Source organism: Anoplopoma fimbria, chromosome 17 (assembly GCF_027596085.1).
Source record: "Anoplopoma fimbria isolate UVic2021 breed Golden Eagle Sablefish chromosome 17, Afim_UVic_2022, whole genome shotgun sequence".
Classification (NCBI taxonomy): Eukaryota; Metazoa; Chordata; class Actinopteri; order Perciformes; family Anoplopomatidae; genus Anoplopoma; species Anoplopoma fimbria.
The window spans coordinates 16,240,071-16,258,717 of NC_072465.1; the positions used below are offsets into that span (position 1 = coordinate 16,240,071).

The following is an 18,647-nucleotide window of genomic DNA, read 5'->3' on the forward strand; positions in this document are numbered from 1 at the left end:
TTTGAATCAAAACTAGAGATTATTTCTATCATAAAATACTTAATGAAGTATAAAGGTTGCTTTTTACAAATAACAACTATATTAATAAACTTGTTGCACAAATCATGATCACTTTTGAGTCACCTTGAGTTTTTCACTCTTTCACTTCAATTTCTACATTTTAATCATGTTTCCAGTTTGACCCTTAGAGCATTAGTTTGCTCACATAACAATAAAACTTAGAATGTATAGCCTGAAAAACTAAAATAAGGCTTCTGATTTTAACATATAACATTTTTTCTCTTACATACATCATCCTGATACATTTGAACAAATGACATTTTTGTATCTAAATTTTTTTTTTTGTTACTTTTGCCTGTTATATTTTCTAGCATATCAGATTTCATGTTTGCATTTCTGACAGTATAACCAGTGTGTTTGTTTGTCTGTCTGAATTTGTGGGCAGGTGTTAGCCATGACCCTCTCATCTCCCCTTTGTGCTGCTGAAAGTACATTTTTTAAAGGTTTGGTGTTGACAACTCAACTGTCAGTATCAGACATGAGAAACGACCCCGTATCCTGGTGGCTCTTGGGACTCGGCTGGTGGTCTAAAAGTCCTACATCTCCCGGTTTATTTGTCAGTAAACTTACAGCTCTTTTGTCCAATATGAAAACTTTAGTGAACAGGTGATTAGATTTGTGTCTCCAGGTTTTTTGAGACAGGCACTTGTGTTGTCTCAAGAGTGTTGATGTATTTATAAACCCTTTCTTTAAATGGTCTCGTTGTACAGGGTGTCCTGACAGATGAACAGAAGACAAGGCCAGGCTTGTAGCTTGACCTTCCCATATGGCAAGTGTTTGTTACCCATACGCGGCAAGAATGGGATCATGTCATTTGATGTGTAGTAGTTTGCATGCTTTCCCTGTTGAAAGATGACACTGAATTGGCAAAGATGGGAAGACGGCATTAGAAGCTAAATACTGAGGACTTCACACCCTAGAAAAGAGGCCTATATACTCAATAAAAATGTGAAACCAGATCTCTTGTGCTCCCGGGTGTGCTTATTAGGAAGAAATACAAATATAGCTGTCTCCTCAGCAATGCTCTCAGAGCTCAGTCATTTGTCACTGCCTCAAGTCTTATTGTGGAACAACCTTTGATATAAAACATTCACTTCCTTGGTGGTCTTAGTCTCAAATATAACAAACATACTGATGCTTATATCAATATATTGTAGTCTTACGTCTTAAAATCCTATTGGGTTTATTCACTGTGTGACAAATCTTACTCAGCGTTCTACAGCAGCAACTGCTTGTACTGATAACAGATAAATAAACACAATTTTAAAGGATAACTGATTAATGAGATCCAACAATCAACCACTTTTGCTAATTTTCTATAACTGTCCAACAAGCTTTAGGTCTCAAATAAAAGTAATAACAGAAGGAGAAGTGAAAATATGGAAATTGTGATGTGCGACATACCTACAGTATGTATATATAAAGTATTAAAAGGTCCTTAACAGATGGGGATAAACTTGTCTATCAAGGCAGAAGTAGTTTTATACTAAAACATGAACATATATCCCAGAAAACCTATTGCACCAGTTTGGATTGATTTTAGCTAATAAGTGATTAAATACCTTACCAATCAAGAATATTTAATCACACTGCACATAATGCAGCAATATTAAATACATTTAAGAGCTAGTTACTTCTGTATACATTTTAGTGCAAAATATCTGATGGTAGACAAACATATAGCTCCTCATTACCATGATCTCTATCAGGCAGCGTTAGTTTTCCTTCTTTAAGATACATTTATTTATGTTCTTTCCTCCGAACGGTTAAATACTGAATAATATCTCCCATCTGTCTTTTTGCCACAGTCCATTCTTCCTAAACCATTTCTAAACAACAGGATTTGAGAAATACATGCCAACCAGATTAATTCTCTCAGTTATTATCATTGTTTTCTTTACTTCATCTTTTAAGAATTACTAGTACTAGAATATTGCTTTGTCCTGCCCGTAAAGTATTTTGCTTTTGATACACACCAAAGTTTTAAGTCAGAATACTAGTCAAGTATCAAGTAAGGTTGTAATTTCCTTATTGGCCATACAGTAAAAAGCCAAATGCTTTAGTTCTTATAATGGATGTTAAAGTACAGTGTAGCTACCTAAGCAGAGACATCACAGTGCACATACACACTGAGGTATCGCTGTGTGTTGTGGTTCACTAATAGGTCTATTTTCATCACAACTTGACAAGGTTCAACATGTGTTTTGAAGCACATCAAAAACGGTAAGGTCACTGGACTGTCAGTAACATTATCACCACCAGGCATAGCTTTGCAGTTATCTTAACCTGCAAGACTTCTACATGATAACAGGCGACAGTTGACATACTGTCTATTTTGAAATGTGAAGCTACACACGCTGCTGCTCAAATTTGAAAACAACCAAATACTCCACTCAAAATCTACAGTGTTACTATTAGTAATTCGATTTATGTTCTCTGATAACAGTTTGATCATTTGTTTTTAAATGTATTAAAAATGTCAAATTAAAAATGTCAATCCTGCAAATTTCCCCGCTGCGGGACTAATAAAGGATTATCTTATCTTATCTTAATAATTGTCTTTAAATGTAGCTCAGGAAATCAATTTTGACTTTGTGAAGGTTCACTAAGAGTCTTTGATAAATGAATCTCTGCATGTAGTTGCTGAATTAATGGAGTGGACATTGGAGACATTGGCTTATTTGTTTAAAAATATTCTCTGTGTACTTTAAAATAATATGAATTACATTTGAACGTTGTGCTTGTAGTGTTTGTGTGTGATTTATTCCAAACATCCTTTGAATTAAGTGTAATGCGAAACAAATGGTTTAATGATACAGAAAGCATTCAATTGTCTGCAGATTTATTTCTTGTTACACTTCAACAAAAACATCATATTGTATGACCTCTTGCACTGTGTCATGTCTGGACTGATGCTCATTCTTCACCTTCCTTTCCCTTTGAATCAATTACAAAGAAACAGTGAGAAACTATTATTCATAGTATATTCATTCATCTTGATATTATTATCAAGATGAATGAATATCCTTAGTGTACAGAGTGAAAATAAATAAAAATGAACATACCCTGACGATCTCACGGCTTTTGGCTCTCAGCTTGTTGACCTGAGACTCAGCGATGTCAGCTCTCTCCTCAGCTTCCTCCATCTCATGCTGCACCTTCTTGTACCTGGACAGGTGAGTGTTGGCCTGCTCCTCCTGGAAAGCACAAAGTTAAAGAGGTGATATCTTAAACAATCTTTCCAGTCATATGAGATGAAAACCATTAAATCACGCTGCATCATGCTGTCAGTCCTCTGGTGTTGGGAAAGGTGTTACTGGTGTGATGACTATTTGTGTTGCATGTGTAAAATATTTCACACTCACAGCCTCCTCAGACTGCCGCTTGTAGGATTTCACTTTCAGCTGCAGCTTGTCCACCAGATCCTGAAGTCGGGCGATATTCTTCTTGTCCTCCTCGTTCTAGAGGAGGTATACAGTACAGTTTGTCAGACCAAAACTAGAGCCAATACCATCATCCCAACATCAAAAAAACTGACAAGAGCAACGAAACATGCTCCAACAATATGAATTCTCTGCTCCCAGCAGACCACATGACAATAATAACATGACAATAAAAACCTGTGCAATACATTACACATTACACTGTGCAATAATAGTTAAAAAAAAAAAAGTTAAAATAGTTAAAATAGTTTTTTTCTGTCTGTAAATATAATATTTCAGTTATTGTTGTTTTTCTACTGTTTTTTTTTTTTTTATCGCTTATTTATAATACTTGTTTTTTTTAATTCTTATTTATTATTATTATTTTTTTATCTTGTCTTCTTCTACTATGTCTCTTGTGTGCACTTTACTCTACGCTGCTGTAAGCCTGCAAATTTCCCCGCTGCGGGACTAATAAAGGATTATCTTATCTCTTATCTTATCTTAATTAAAGCACAACAGCAGATACATTTACACAATGTATATAGGTAATCCTTCAGTCCTGTCAATCAAGCTGCCTGTGAGAACTGAGTTTACATGGAAGCATTCCTTCTCTTTACAATATTTCATAGTGTAAATCTGTAAAAATATCTATAAATATCACACATTTGGTTATACTTATATATGCACATGTCAGTAACATTGTCACCACCAGGCAAAGCTTTTCAGTTATCTTAACCTGCAAGACCTCTACATGTATTTATAGCTGCATCAGTAAAATGCTTATTTTTAGCTGGGATCTACTCTTACTAACTTCAGTATGTTTGTCAGAGCTTCAGACATATGATGGCAATTCATGCCCTCTAGGGTTTGAAATATATTCTACATCCAGTTTGACTTCAACTTCAATTTTAAGGTGCACAATGCAAGTTTTACGTTATGGTTTTTCTGTACCTGGTATGTCAGTTCCTTCACCCTCCGTTCATATTTGCGGACGCCTTTCACAGCTTCAGCTCCACGTCTCTGCTCGGCCTCGACCTCCGACTCAAGCTCTCGGACCTTGACAATAACAGGTTCAGATTTTATGGTGACTCAACCCTAATCTTAAAGCTGAAATTCAGCAATTTAACCTCAATCATGGTTTCATTTTCAAATCCAAATTGCAAGAGCACAGAGTCAAAAAAGAACTGAAATAAACAAATTAACTTACTCTAGCCTCCAGTTTCTGGAGCTGCTTCTTGCCGCCCTTCAGGGCGAGATTCTCAGCTTCATCCAAGCGGTGCTGCAGGTCTTTCACTGTCACCTCCAGGTTCTTCTTCATCCTCTCCAAATGAGAGCTGGTGTCCTGCTCCTTCTTCAGCTCTTCTGCCATCATGGCAGCCTAAACATGAAGTGATTGTAAGAAGGGCAATGAGTAGAATGATCAAAGAAAATAAGGCCTAATTTGTAAGCCAATTGTAAAACAAAAGAGGAGATTGCTACAGGATAGTGTTTAGCTGCAGGGCTGTTCCGACTACCAATATTTTGGGCTCCGCAGCTTTGGTATTAATCAACAGTGCATATTCAACTCAATCTGCAGCGCGTGCGGTGACCGGCTTTACTCCTCGGTTAGTAGGTATGCCAGACTGATGTCATTAAAGCAGCTAAATTCCTCTGTCACACACTCACAGACTACCCCCAACATGTTTTTTTTAATAAGACTGTCATGATGAGTCCACAAGTGTCGTTTTTACTTCTCCAGTCATTAGTCATCAATTTATTTTAGCTGTCCTTTATTTAAACAAGGGCTGCTCCAAAGTAACCACTGGAATGTCTCAACTTTGAGATTCAATACTGGACCTTCTGTATAAGCATCTGGGTTTTTAATGAAACAATAAGAACATGCTAAATACTAAGACAGAGCTCACATCAGTGATGGCCTTTTTGGCCTTTTCTTCAGCATTCCTTGCGTCCTGGATAGAATCTTCAACTTCACCCTGGATCTGGACAAGGTCAGCCTCCAACTTCTTCTTGGTGTTGATGAGGTTGGTATTCTAAAAAGGAAATATATAGTGAGGTTTCTACACATTTACTGAAGTGATTTGTCTTTAAAAGTAGTAGAAAAATACAGATTTATTATACCTGAGAGTGCAGCAGTCCCACACGCTCGCTGGCATCAACCAGCTCCTGTTCAGCCACTTTGCGGCTTCTGTCCGTCTGCTCCAGTGCAGCTCTCAGCTCCTCGATCTCAGCCAGCATCAGGGTGTTCCTGCGCTCCACCATGGCAACCTGCTCCTTCATGTCTTCCTGACCTCTTAGGGCTTCATCAAGGTGCAGTATCGCATCCTAAATTGTAAAACATTGATTTAAACTTCAGAAAACACTTTCCGCTTGTTTTCAAAATGCTTTGCCACAAATCCTTCAGTGGATGTACCTTAAACTGTCCCTGCACGTTTCTCAGCTGTTTCTGGGCTTCAGCTGCCTGGCGGTTGGCGTGGCTCAGCTGAATCTCCATCTCATTGAGATCTCCCTCCATCTTCTTCTTTATTCTCAGGGCATCATTCCTGCTCCTGACCTCGGCATCCAAGGTGCTCTGCATGGACTCGATCACTCTCTGGCTGTTCCTCTTGATCTGCTCGATCTCCTCGTCTTTCTCTGCAAGTTTTCTGTCAATTTCATTTTTCACCTGGGTGAGCTCGAGCTGGATACGAAGGATCTTTGATTCTTCGTGCTCCAGTGTAGCCTACAAAATTAAATATATGTTGGAAAACCTCAGAATGAAGAAGTATTAAATATACAGAAGGTTGCCGTTTTGGATAAAGACCTAGATTCCCAACTAAGTTTCTCATTTGTATTTTTCTTTGCAAACAAGTCATTTTATAATACCTCTGCCTCCTCAAGGGCTGACTGGACTTCTGCTCTCTCGTTCTCTGCTGTCTTCTTCCCCTTTTCAAGCTCATGAATTGTCTTTCCTGATTCAGCAATATGTTCAGTCAAATCTGAAATTTCCTCTATGAAAAAAAGAAACAACACAAAATTCATATAATGCAATAAAATTATGTCAGCAAAAGCCAAGTGTTTTTTAAGTGTAATTATAGTGTTGCAAACTTTATTTATCTAATTATCTAGTGAGATCAGGCCAGACACAGGAGCCCAAACTTGTGTCATGTTAACAAAAAACAATTCAACTCATAAATTTTGCATATGCTGCAAGTTTTTTGTTTTTCCCCAATCGTGAACATTTCAAATATTAATTAAAGAATGCATTTGATGTTTACAATCACATGCAGTATTTGTTGCCTTACGCTGCAGGTTCTTGTTCTCTCTCTTCAAGGTCTCCAGCTGGTCCAGAGCTTCTTCATAAGAGTTTTTCATTTTAAACATTTCTGTGCTTAAAGCGCGAGCCTCCTTCTGAGCTCCTTCAAGCTCTGCATGGCTCTCCTCATACTTCTGTTTCCACTCAGCGAGAACCTGAACATGTAAGAAACTAATTAGTGTTTTCTGTCACCTCATGTTAACCAGTTGAAACAGTGCAATGGGAGATATATCTAACCTTATCGAAGTTCCTTTGCTTCTTGTCCAGGTTTGCAGCGAGAGCATTAGCTCTCTCTGCATCAATCATCAGGTCCTCCACTTCACCTTGCAGTCTCTGTTTTGTCTTTTCCAGAGAGGCACATTTTGCATTCACAGCCTCGATGGATTCCTCTGCATCCTGAAGACGCTGGGCGAGCTTTTTCCTGTTGAACAATCAATGATTAGTTATAGAATGGATACATGTGATAACAGACTCAAGCTCCTATGTAAGAGCTTCCCTCCCAATCAACTAAATGAAAATGTGTTAAGTGCTACAGTGGAAGTGCTTAAATTGTCATTGAAAATGTTCATACAATGTTTAAATTGTAATAACTTACTTAGCCTCCTCCAGCTCCTCAGTGCGCTGAATGGCATCAGTCTCGTATTTGGCTCTCCACTGAGCCACCTCGCTGTTTGCCTTTGACATTGCCCGCTGCAGCTCACATTTGGCCTCCTGCTCCTCCTCATACTGCTCTCTGAGCAGGTCGCAGTCATGACGAGCTGACTGAACAGCATGAGCCAGGGCGTTCTTGGCCTAATAATGAGAAAATATATAATGAGGCAAATCAAAATTCTTCTTATAAAAAAAGAAGAATGCTGCTAGATTAAACAAAGGCATACTGCAATACCTTAACTTCGTCCTCAAGGTGCCTTTTGAGCTCCTCAATTTGATGAATATAAGCCTGTTTTGCCCTGGTTAGCTGTGAAACAAGAGACTCCTTTTCCTCCAACTGACGACAGAATTCCCCTGATAGGAAAATTATTCTTGGGTTAGGGATTTATGCAGACTTACATTTTAATGTTTTTGGAAAGGTTCGAAGTTCAGATTGAATTACTCTTCTCATCCTAAATGTTGTTCTCACCATTTTCAGTCAACAGTCTGGATCTTTGAACATTAATGTCATTTAACTGACGCATATGTTCTTCATTCTTGGTCTTTAATTCACTTAGTTGATCCTCAAGAGAACGGCACATTTTCTCAAGGTAACCCTACGGACACAAATCAACAAAATGTTAAGTTCACTGAAGTCATAATGCTACTGTAGATGATAAAACAGGAACTATGTTCATTTTTTTCTTTAAATTAAAGAAACATTTTAAATTTTACTTTTGATTTGGCAATAGACTCCATATTGCTGGTGAGGTCATCGATCTCCATCTTGTATTCGCTTTTCTCTTTCTCCAGCTTCTGTTTGACTCTCTGGAGGTTATCAATCTGTTCTCCCAGCTCGGCCACACTGTCAGCCTGCTTCTTGCGGAGAGCTGCAGCGGTGGACTCGTGCTGCAGGGTGGACTCTTCAAGATCACGACGCAGCTTCTGAAACTCGGCCTCACGCTTCTTGTTCATCTCGATTTGAACAGACGTTGCTCCACCAGCTTCTTCCAGCCTCTCACTGATTTCCTCAAGTTCCCTGGAGAGATCAGACCTCTGTTTCTCCACCTTGGCCCGAGCAGCCCGTTCAGCCTCAATCTCCTCCTCCAGCTCCTCAATACGAGCCTGTGACAAAACGTATAAGTCTCAAGTGACGCCGAAGCCGATTATTGATGCTTAGAATTCACTATTCACGTTCCTATTTATGGTTATGACAAATAGCTTAATTACAAACATGCATTTAAAACAGAGTGTAAAAGTACTGCATTTCTGAACTTCATTCCATCCATCCAATCTCTTCCATAACTGTAAACATATATTTTTGACTGAGATACAATCACAAACATTCAATAAAAGTTCCTTCAGCAAAGCCCGAACACATATTTACACATTACCTGCAGTTCCTTGATTTTCTTTTGAAGTTGAATGCCAATTGACTGCTCATCTTCTATCTTGCCAAGAAGCTGACTTATCTCAAAGTCCCTCCTTAGATGAAAAAAATAATCAAAAAAGTAAGAAGCGTACTGTTAATTTGTGAATTGTGGAAGCTATAAATAAAGGTTTCATTATAACATACTTCTTAATTTTCTCGTCAGACTGTTGCTTTTCATTCTCCAGGTCCATTATGGATTCCTGGGCCAGTTTCAGATCTCCTTCAAGCTTTCTTTTTGATCGCTCAAGATCCATACGTAGCTTCTTCTCTTGCTCCAGGGAACCTTCAATCTAGTGCATTCACATATAGTGTAATCAGTACCAGTGGAAATATAGAAATACTTTGGTGCACTTGTTTCAAACAAAAACACAGCCTCTTACATCGTCCACTTGCTGCTCCAGCTTGGTATTGGCCTTCGTCAGAGTGTTGACTTTGTCTTCCTCTGCCTGCAGATCATCAAGGGTCTGCTGATGGGCCTCTTGGAGGGCTTTCTTCTCTTTGGTCAACTTGGCAATGGTCTCATCTTGAGATGTCATTTCCTCAACCAGGTTTTTAACCTTAACAGTTTACATAAATACAGTTATTTAATTATTACATTGTATATCAAATCAAGAAAGTTTAGTAAAGTGAAATGAGAGACATGAACCTTGTTCTCAGTGGCATGCTTCTCCTTTTCTACTTTGGCCAGGGTGAGCTCCAAGTCATCAATGTCTTTCTTCAACTCAGAGCACTCATCCTCCAGCTTCCTCTTCTTTGCAGTCAGCTCAGCATTCATTTCCTCCTCATCCTCCAGTCTCTCAGACGTCTCCTTGACTTTGGCCTCAAGATGGATTTTTGCTTTAATGAGCCCCTCACACCTTTCCTCTGCATCACTGAGGTTTTCACCTTCCTAGATTTGATATGAGATAACATCAAAATGATATTTAATGAACTTTTAAAACCAGGATCTCTGAGAAAGCAATTCCCACTTTCTTTGTGACGTACAGACTGAATTTGTAGCTGCAAGTCATTCTTCTCCTGCAGCAGAGAAACCATCTTCTCCTCCAGTTCTTTCTTCTTAGCCAGAGCCTTTGCTAGATCCTCTTTCATCTTTTCAAAGTCCTCTTTCATTTGGGCCATTTCTTTCTCAGTCTCGGCACTCTTCAGCAGAGGCTTTATTTTGAAGTACAGCTTCATCCATGGCCAGGTTTTGACATTCATGAATGCGCGAATGTTGTACTGGATGGAGTAAATAGCTTCCCTGGGGAAACAAGAATACATGAAAAAAAGCTTTATAGAAACACACGCTCTTATTAAAGAAACTGTTTCTTTTTGCTGCAACCCTTAAACCCATTTTGGTGTGTAGAAATTAAAGCTCAACAAATTAAGAATGAAGCATTGTGGGATGATGATACTGTGTTGTGGACAGTTGACCTCTTTGATTAAGTCTTATCTAGTGAACTCCTGGCCAATGTAGGAAGAGCCATCAAAAGGCATGCCAGATGTGTTTCCTCCAGAGCAGGAAAGAGATCATGTGGTCCATCACATCAAGAACCACGGTTGTATAAAAATGTACAGTAGTTAGGAAGTCTAAATCTACTGTTATTAAAAATATATATGGCCGGAGCCTGAAACCTGGACCTCACTCATCATGGAAAACTCTGTCCAGAGCTTACAACATATTAAAAAAGACAACAAAATCAGTTGTATTAAGTTCCTGATATTACACGGCTTCACACACAGCTGTTCAGTATGTAACTTCCTCTGATCCAGCAACTGCTCCTTGTCTCTGTGAATAGTATACACTCACACACTGTCCCCACATCAAAGAGTTCGTTGTTGATAATAAAACAAAGATGATTCGACACACATGGAGAAAGCTCCTTTGCTGTCAAATAAATAATTAGATGAGTGTGTGTCCTCTAGCAGTCCACCCAGTGGCTTGCACTTGCAATGGCACTGTAATAAAACCCTAAATTAAAAAACTCATAGTATTTTAGTAGAAAAATAAGACCAACATGTATATCATTCATTCCTATATTATGCAAAGCCATGTCTCTCTGGACATCTTTAGGATGTCAGAGATATACTGACCGAATTAAATATTAAGCAGGGTCGACCACTTTGAAGCAATCCTACATATTCCTATACTCAGACAGTAACTTCATTCACAATTATAGTTACTGGAAGTATGAAGAATATGGCGCTTAAACAATAATCTGATCTAGATACAATATCTTGATCGGAAAGATTTTATAGTATAAGTGCTTTTTCAATCGTCATTTACTTATGTCGCTTTGTGTAGCATTACTTTTCCTTGGTAGTGACTGGCTCAATGTACAGGGTATGAGCAAAAAAAAAACTATCACATTTTAAGTTTTCACTGGACAAGTCCTCGAGCTTCATTAGAACATGTACATGACACTAAACCTGCACTGATAATAATATAACTTGCTGTTATCAAAATCATTTAAAATAATCAATTCCAATAATTTTGGATTTAAATGCCACAGTGTATAACAAAACACTAAACCCACCTTCTCTGCATCATTTTGACAAATTCTTGTCTCATGAGGTAACCTCTGCAGAGAGCCTGAGTCATTGTGACCAGTTCAACCAGTTTCTCATCTCTCATCTCCTCCAGCGTACCCAGTAGTCCAGCCTTGAAGAACACCTGACGATAGATGTAACAACATTGATTTAACGAAAACATGCTTTGTTTCAAGCTACACAGTGATTTCATGATGCCCTGATTGTAATGAAGTCTGTTTATTTACCTTAGTATGGCCAAATCGATACTGTGATTTGTCCACACTGATGGATGCCAGCAGTTTCTCTGAGGCCTTCTTGTTGTCCATGAACTGTCCCTCAGGGATGACACTGGCATTCAATACTTTGTATCTAAAATGAATGGTTTAATCAGATCATCAACAGAACAGAATCAACAAATGTGGACTGAGAAGTACAGAAATAACTTCTGCTACCTCTGCTTGAAGTCACCGTAGAGGATTCTGCTGGGGAAACCTTTCCTGCAGATCCTGATACCTTCCAGCACTCCATTACACCTCAGCTGGTGGATGACCAGGAAGTTCTGCATGAGACCTTGAAAAGTAACAAGCACACCAATGTAATAGCTGATGAAGACCTTGCACATCCTAATTGCTGTGAGGAATTTGAGATTTCTGTCAGTTATAGATATGATTTTATTGGGACTAACCTGGTGTCTTTGATTCATTGGGAATCAAACAGCGCACAAAGTGTGGATGAGTGCTCCTTAAGTTGTACATCAGCTTGCCCAAGTTTTCCTGTTGAGGGACAAATTATTTATTATAAGTATTTTCCTCAAAATGTTGACACTGACATGACTGCACTATCCAATAGTACATGTTTCATAACTCAGAGAACAACTGTCACTGAAATAGTGGCAATGAATGAGCTTAACATTGAAATTTAAGTTTATTCAAGTTGAATGGGAGCGGTGTGGTGTGTCTGAACTTAATTATATTAAAATGTATACATATGTTTTTGTTATTACCTCAGACTCTTTTTCATTAATAAATGTTTTACAAATAATCTGAAATAAATTTCTAACTTTCCTCGCTTCTACCACAATTTGATTTATCTGAAGATTGAGACCAGACCATTCATGTTGAAGGTCTACCTAATCAATACACCACCTCGGTCTGCAGCAATGTGCATTCAGGTAACAAACCTGACCTGCTACAAGAAGAAATCTATGGTATAGATGAGTCATTACATGCTTGCTTAGTGTTAGGATCTCCTATCATGAACAATCCCCTGCAAAGTGGACAGTTATTCATATAAACATTTAAGGTTGACCAAAACATTTAAATACCCTGAAGAGAGCCGACACCGTCTGGAAGGAGCCCCCCTTTTTCTTGCCGCCACCCTTCTTTCCACCTTTACCCTCTGTAGAAAGGATTTAAAATGTTATTTTAATTTAGCTATTTGTTATATTAATTATTTCCAAGTATGATGGTATTGATGTTGCAGAATATTGGCTACTTTTTATATTCTTATCTTAAATTCTTAAGTGGTGAATTTGTACAAACCCTCTTAGCTTCTCTTAAACCTTCCCTGTTAAAAAAAACTATGATATGTACTGTTGATGTCTGGCTATAATTACTTTGATGCTGTACATTTCCTTTGATATTACATGTTGTGTAATATTCCTTATATGTAAAAAAAATACCTTCTGATCCAGCATGTGATGCATAGAGGTGAGCCAACAGTTTGACTGAAGACTTCTGGTAGAGCTGAACCACTGAGTCGTTCAGGGGGTCTTTGTTCTTATCCAGCCAGCCAGTGACATTGTAGTCAACTGTGCCAGCATAGTGCACCAGAGCAAAGTGAGCCTCAGCTTTGCCTTTGGCAGGTTTGGGTTTCTGGAAGGGAGGACTTTTTCCAATATGCTGGTCATAAAGTTTGTTCTTGAAGGTGACGTCTGATGCCTTGGGGAACATGCACTCCTCTTCCAGGATGGAGAAGATGCCCATTGGCTGTCATGAAGAAATTATTATTTAAAACAAAATATTAAAAGTCATGGGATAGTTGTCTGTGTTTGTGAATATTCAGCGTGTCTCTCACCTTCTCAATCAGCTCAATGCAGGCAGCCAAATCCATACCAAAATCAATGAACTCCCATTCAATTCCCTCTTTCTTGTACTCTTCTTGCTCCAGGACAAACATGTGGTGGTTGAAAAACTGTTGCAGTTTTTCATTGGTGAAGTTGATGCACAGCTGCTCCAAGCTGTTGTACTTGTGATGGGACAAAAGACAGTGTCAAACCTTCATTGTGCTGGTTCAATCTGTACATTTTTAACAAGTGCCATGTGTTGTTTACTCACATCAAAGATTTCAAACCCTGCAATGTCCAAGACACCAATGAAACAGTGTCTGGGCTGCTTTGTATCCAGCATCTCATTAATTCTGACGACCATCCACAAGAACATTTTCTCATAGACAGACTTGCAGAGAGCCATCACTGCATTATGCACCTGAATATTTAAATAGTTGGAGTTCTGGTTATTTTGAACAAGGGGTATTTTTATATGAATTATTTCATATATGTTAATTTACTTCTATATTGTTTTATGTAAATTACCTGTGGCACCGTTTGACCTTTAACCACCATTTCATTGCCGACCTTGACTCTTGGGTAGCATACAGCCTTGAGCATATCAGCCGAGTTCAGGCCCAGGAGGTAGGCGATTTTATCTGCCTCTGTTAAGAACAAAAAACCCACAAATTATCACTCAATGATGCTAATAAGTTACAAAGGTAAAAAGGATCAGTAGGTCTACTCTGAGCTCCCTGGACCCTCATTCTGGTCTTAAAGGGAATTTGAGACACCCTATACATCCTTACTTTTGCAATGCCATCCATCTCAATTGTTGAAGCATGATTGAATAAACAAATACACAGTATATAGGTGTAATTCTGATTAAACATATGCAGTGGCAAAAAAACATTTGAGTATGTTTGCAATGATTCATTGGTTGATATTAAGAAGCATTTACCTTCATTGCCATCGGGCTCAGCCTGCTCTTCACGCTGCTTCTGCTTGAACTTCATGTTTCCATGATGCATCACAGCTCCAGTCAGCTTGTAAATGCTTATTTTCTCTTCACCAGTGAAGCCCAGGATATCGATGGCAGTCTGCAGAATGGATAATCAAAAACACAGATTTCTCTTAATATTTTGTCTTTCAGTAAAGGATCCTCATTACATACAAAGGTTTATTGGTCCACTGTGTGTTATCAGTTGCTCCAACAAGACATAAAAATTACATCTGAGGAACCCTTACAGCTTGGAAATATGTAATCACATTAAAGTTAGAGCGTCAATGTTTTGGATGTTGCAGCATGTGTACTCACATCAGTGGCAATGAATTCCTCAATGTCATTGATACTCTTGACTGTGATTTCACCATGACTGATCATGGGGAAGTCGTAAGGGTTGGTGGTGATGAGGAGGCCCTCTGAAAAATATATATTTTTTTTCATTATAGAGACTCAGGTGACACATACGATAAAGATAAGATAAAGATAAAGAGGTTTTTATTGTCATTGTAGTGATACAACAAAATTCCGTTTGGTAGCCCTCAGCCAGCCAGCAGCAGCGAACAAAATGATATATTGCAAAATGTCTCACCTATCAGCTCAGGTTTGTGGCCTGTTGCGAGCTGATAGAAGATGTGGTAGCTCCTCTCAGCAGACAGCTGGAACGTCACTCGAGACTTCTCCAGCAGATCTATAAAACAAGGTGATGATAAGCTGGTTTACAGTTTGTGCTTTCAACAAACATTCTGGTTAATAATAGGCTGGAGGCTTACATGTTTCGATATCAGCTGAAGCCAGCTTTCCAGTTGTTCCAAAATGGATTCTGATGAATTTACCCTACAGAAGAAAGCAGTTATCAGTGTGGGCATATTTTTGACTCACTCTGCTAGTACACATGTCTTACACTTGGTAGCAAATGTTATTATTCAGTATCATACAAGCAAAAACAGCATGCTTCTCACTTTTGATATTGTACTACATTCTATAGTGTAAAAACAAATACGGAGGACAAAGGACAAGCAGATCTTAAAAACAGACACTATATTAAAGAAGCAGGATTTAGTGAACCAAAACTTACAAAGCGGGATGAGTTGTCATTCCTCACAGTTTTGGCGTTACCATAAGCTTCCAGCAGGGGGTTGGCTGCAATGATTTGATCCTCCAGTGACCCCTTAAAACAATGTTATATGACATGTGTTTGTATTTACACTTTCATATATATCGTACATATGTGCAGTATTTTACATTATTTATTAGTTATTGTAACAATACTTGTAATATATATACATATTTTTATTTCCTATTTATATTGTCCAACTTTTCTCACCTGTATCTTGCCAGCAGTTTGCTCAGGTCCCTTTTTTCCTCCAGCCACTGCGATTGTCGCAAAGTACTGGATGACACGTTTGGTGTTGACGGTCTTTCCTGCACCAGATTCTCCGCTAGAATGCAGATAATTATATGACACATTTATTGGTATGAGTCTGACATGATACAGCCCAAAAATAACCAGTCTGTAGTTTATCAGTCCAAATTTGCACTCTTATACATTGACTTACGTAATCAGGATTGACTGATTCTCACGATCTGTTGAGAAAAATGAAATTTCAACACAAACATTGTGTTATTGCATTCATTTATCCAAACATTTTTATTATATATTGTAGAAGTCATGTTGTCACAATGACCTGTATGTTTTCCAGTGACAACAAACTGTTGTGAAGATACAAAACGGTGTATATTTTTCAAAGACTGCCTCCTTTTATAGAGTGACAGATTCAAGACAGATTGCAATCTAAAAACTGTAGAATACCTTGGAGCATGAACTGATAGGCGTTGTCAGAGATGGAGAAGATGTGTGGTGGAGCCTCAATCCTCTTTTTGCCTCTGTATCCTTGTACAACCACTGCATCATACACTGGGAGCCACTTGTAGGGGTTCACAGTCACGCAGAACAGCCCTGAGTAAGTCTGTTATAAAAAGAAGACGTTTATATTAAATATATCCTTCATACTTGCAATGTTTACTGTATTAACACAGCAACCACTGGTCTTACATAAATCATCCATGCTGCATAGCGCTCTTTGAGGTTATACAGCACAGAGGGCTCACTGAGGTGGGTCATCATGGCCATGTCCTCAATCTTATCATACTTTGGAGGGTTCATGGGGAAAATGTCATCGTCCTTAACAGTGAGGGTCTGCACCAAAAAAAGAAGAATTAGTTTTAGGAATGTGCTGTGCCATAATGAAATAAAGAGTGAGGATTTGTAGCATTAATATTACTTGTGTCTATAATATAATATAACAATAAATGACATACCTTCCCACCCTGAATTTCAACTGTGGCTTTGCCACCTTCCTTCTTTACTAGTTTCCCCTTCAAGTACATCTCAGTGGGCTCCGTCACGTAATAGGCTGATTTGGCATCAAAGGGAGTGTTTTGAGCTTCGATTCTCTCCCTTTCAGATTTCCGGAGGTATATGGCAGCCGGGCCAAAACACTGCATTTCTGCGTCTGTACTCATGGCACCTCTGTAATTAAAGTGGAATAAAATAATAAAATTTGGATTTCTAGAAAGACATTTTTAAGATTCAACTAAATCAAAAGTCTATTGGCTAATCAATACACTTATAATTTAATTTAATATATTTTTTCCGTTAAGTAATTATTTGCATGAATGTCATTTACCTTTTTGTTGCAAAGTGAAGAAGTTCGTTTTGTGGATACTAAGAAAAAGTCAATATTAAATTAGCAAAAGAAACACATGCAACTTTCTGCAGTCATAACTCATCATTTAAATCATTAAAAGCACTCATCACTGCAAAAAGTGTGATAGGAGACTCACCTATGTTGAAAACCTCTCAGTCCAGAACTTCTGACAAGGCCTGGGAGTGCTTCTTTTATACTGAAATCTCTGGACACAACACAAGAACAGCACTCCTGTTTAGGTCACTCAGCTTGTCTGGAGAATGATGTCAGATGGCCTTTCCACCCCAACTGCTGTCATCTAATCCCATATGATACAAAAACAATATTACCATCAAATAAAAAGTGATATTAAAAATGATAGATTCCTGTCCAGAAACCAAACATCTGAAAATGACAATTCACTTTTAAAACTCAATATTCTTTACTAAGCGATTTAACTCCATGAATAATTGATATATAATGTATTTTTCAGTAACATTATGATTTTTTTGTATAAATGAAAATTATGAATTAAGCTGTATTACTCAAAATCTTTGTGAATGTGGTTTTAAAAGTCTTATGACACTGTTATTTTCTACATCTGCATGCACACAAGTTAATTACAGCATAAAACAAACGTTCAGCAGTGACATTGTTTAAAACATCTTTTGAGCACAGGGCCAAGTGTTCAGTTGAAGCTAATTTAAGATCCCATTATGGTCCATTATACTGTTGTGCTTTCTCTCCAAAGAAAGATGAAACCTGGGCTGCTGGGAAAGTATTCTCTTGTGGTGTGATTATGTTGCAATAAAAGCTGACATTCAATATCTCTGGCCTTTCTTCAGTCTTATTAGGACTTAAAGCAAAAATAGCCTCCAGCTCATAAATTCCCATGGTCTTACTTTTGCAATTGTTGACAAATACATTGAATACCTTTGTTAATTACATGTCAGATGTATTTCAGCATCCTGTTACTAAGCACCTCAGAAAAAAATCCAGACTGTGAAACTTTTTATTTTTGCTCCAGACTATCAGTAATGTGACTTGGTGATAATCTCATTAAGTTAAATTTAGTTAGGTTCTGTATCGTTGTAAGTAGAGATCTATAGAAGTTTGTTGTTTTTTCTTTTCCTCTGTTGTTTGAAGAGTTTGATGGCCGCAGCATTGTGCAAGCAATGCTTTTTGTTTGGTTCCTGCAGGGGCCTCTAAGGCTAGATATGCTTGTGCTGTAAGTATTTGGAAAAATGGGCCACCCAAATGAGCTATGTCTAACTGTGGAATTTATGGTAACAGTTATTATAGTTAATAAAAAATAATCTTTATTTCTTAACAGTAGGCGTTAAGCAAGTGTAGTGTCCTGGATTAGGTAAAAGTAAGTAAAAAATATATAATCTTGAAATTGTTTGATGAGAGCTTCTTGGAGTTTTTTTAGTTACAATTAAAATAATTTTGAGTTCAGTTAATGCGACTGCAAATATTTGCCTAGATGGACACAGATGAACAACTTGTCCACATAATAGACCACCTGTTGGTTTTGGGTAAACACCATCTAGTCTT

General features: G+C 38.0%; 1 protein-coding gene across 1 annotated transcript; it reads right to left on the reverse strand.

Moving 5' to 3' along the window:
• Window positions 1–1,276: 1,276 nt before the first annotated feature.
• Window positions 1,277–16,926, reverse strand: LOC129106307 (myosin heavy chain, fast skeletal muscle-like). Its single transcript, XM_054617693.1, has 39 exons — window positions 16,723–16,926; window positions 16,457–16,600; window positions 16,214–16,370; window positions 15,960–15,987; window positions 15,728–15,842; window positions 15,479–15,571; window positions 15,174–15,237; window positions 14,993–15,091; window positions 14,716–14,819; window positions 14,359–14,497; window positions 13,944–14,062; window positions 13,687–13,836; window positions 13,427–13,597; window positions 13,032–13,338; window positions 12,675–12,748; window positions 12,036–12,123; window positions 11,803–11,920; window positions 11,596–11,719; window positions 11,356–11,492; window positions 9,824–10,079; window positions 9,486–9,728; window positions 9,220–9,396; window positions 8,984–9,129; window positions 8,802–8,892; window positions 8,143–8,532; window positions 7,898–8,024; window positions 7,664–7,782; window positions 7,373–7,569; window positions 7,015–7,198; window positions 6,767–6,932; window positions 6,348–6,472; window positions 5,896–6,204; window positions 5,604–5,807; window positions 5,390–5,515; window positions 4,693–4,863; window positions 4,437–4,541; window positions 3,426–3,521; window positions 3,126–3,257; window positions 1,277–1,297 (listed from the first exon to the last, which is right to left on the reverse strand). The coding sequence occupies exons 1-39, from the start codon at window positions 16,924–16,926 to the stop codon at window positions 1,277–1,279; spliced, it is 5,820 nt and encodes a 1,939-aa protein (XP_054473668.1).
• Window positions 16,927–18,647: the final 1,721 nt, after the last annotated feature.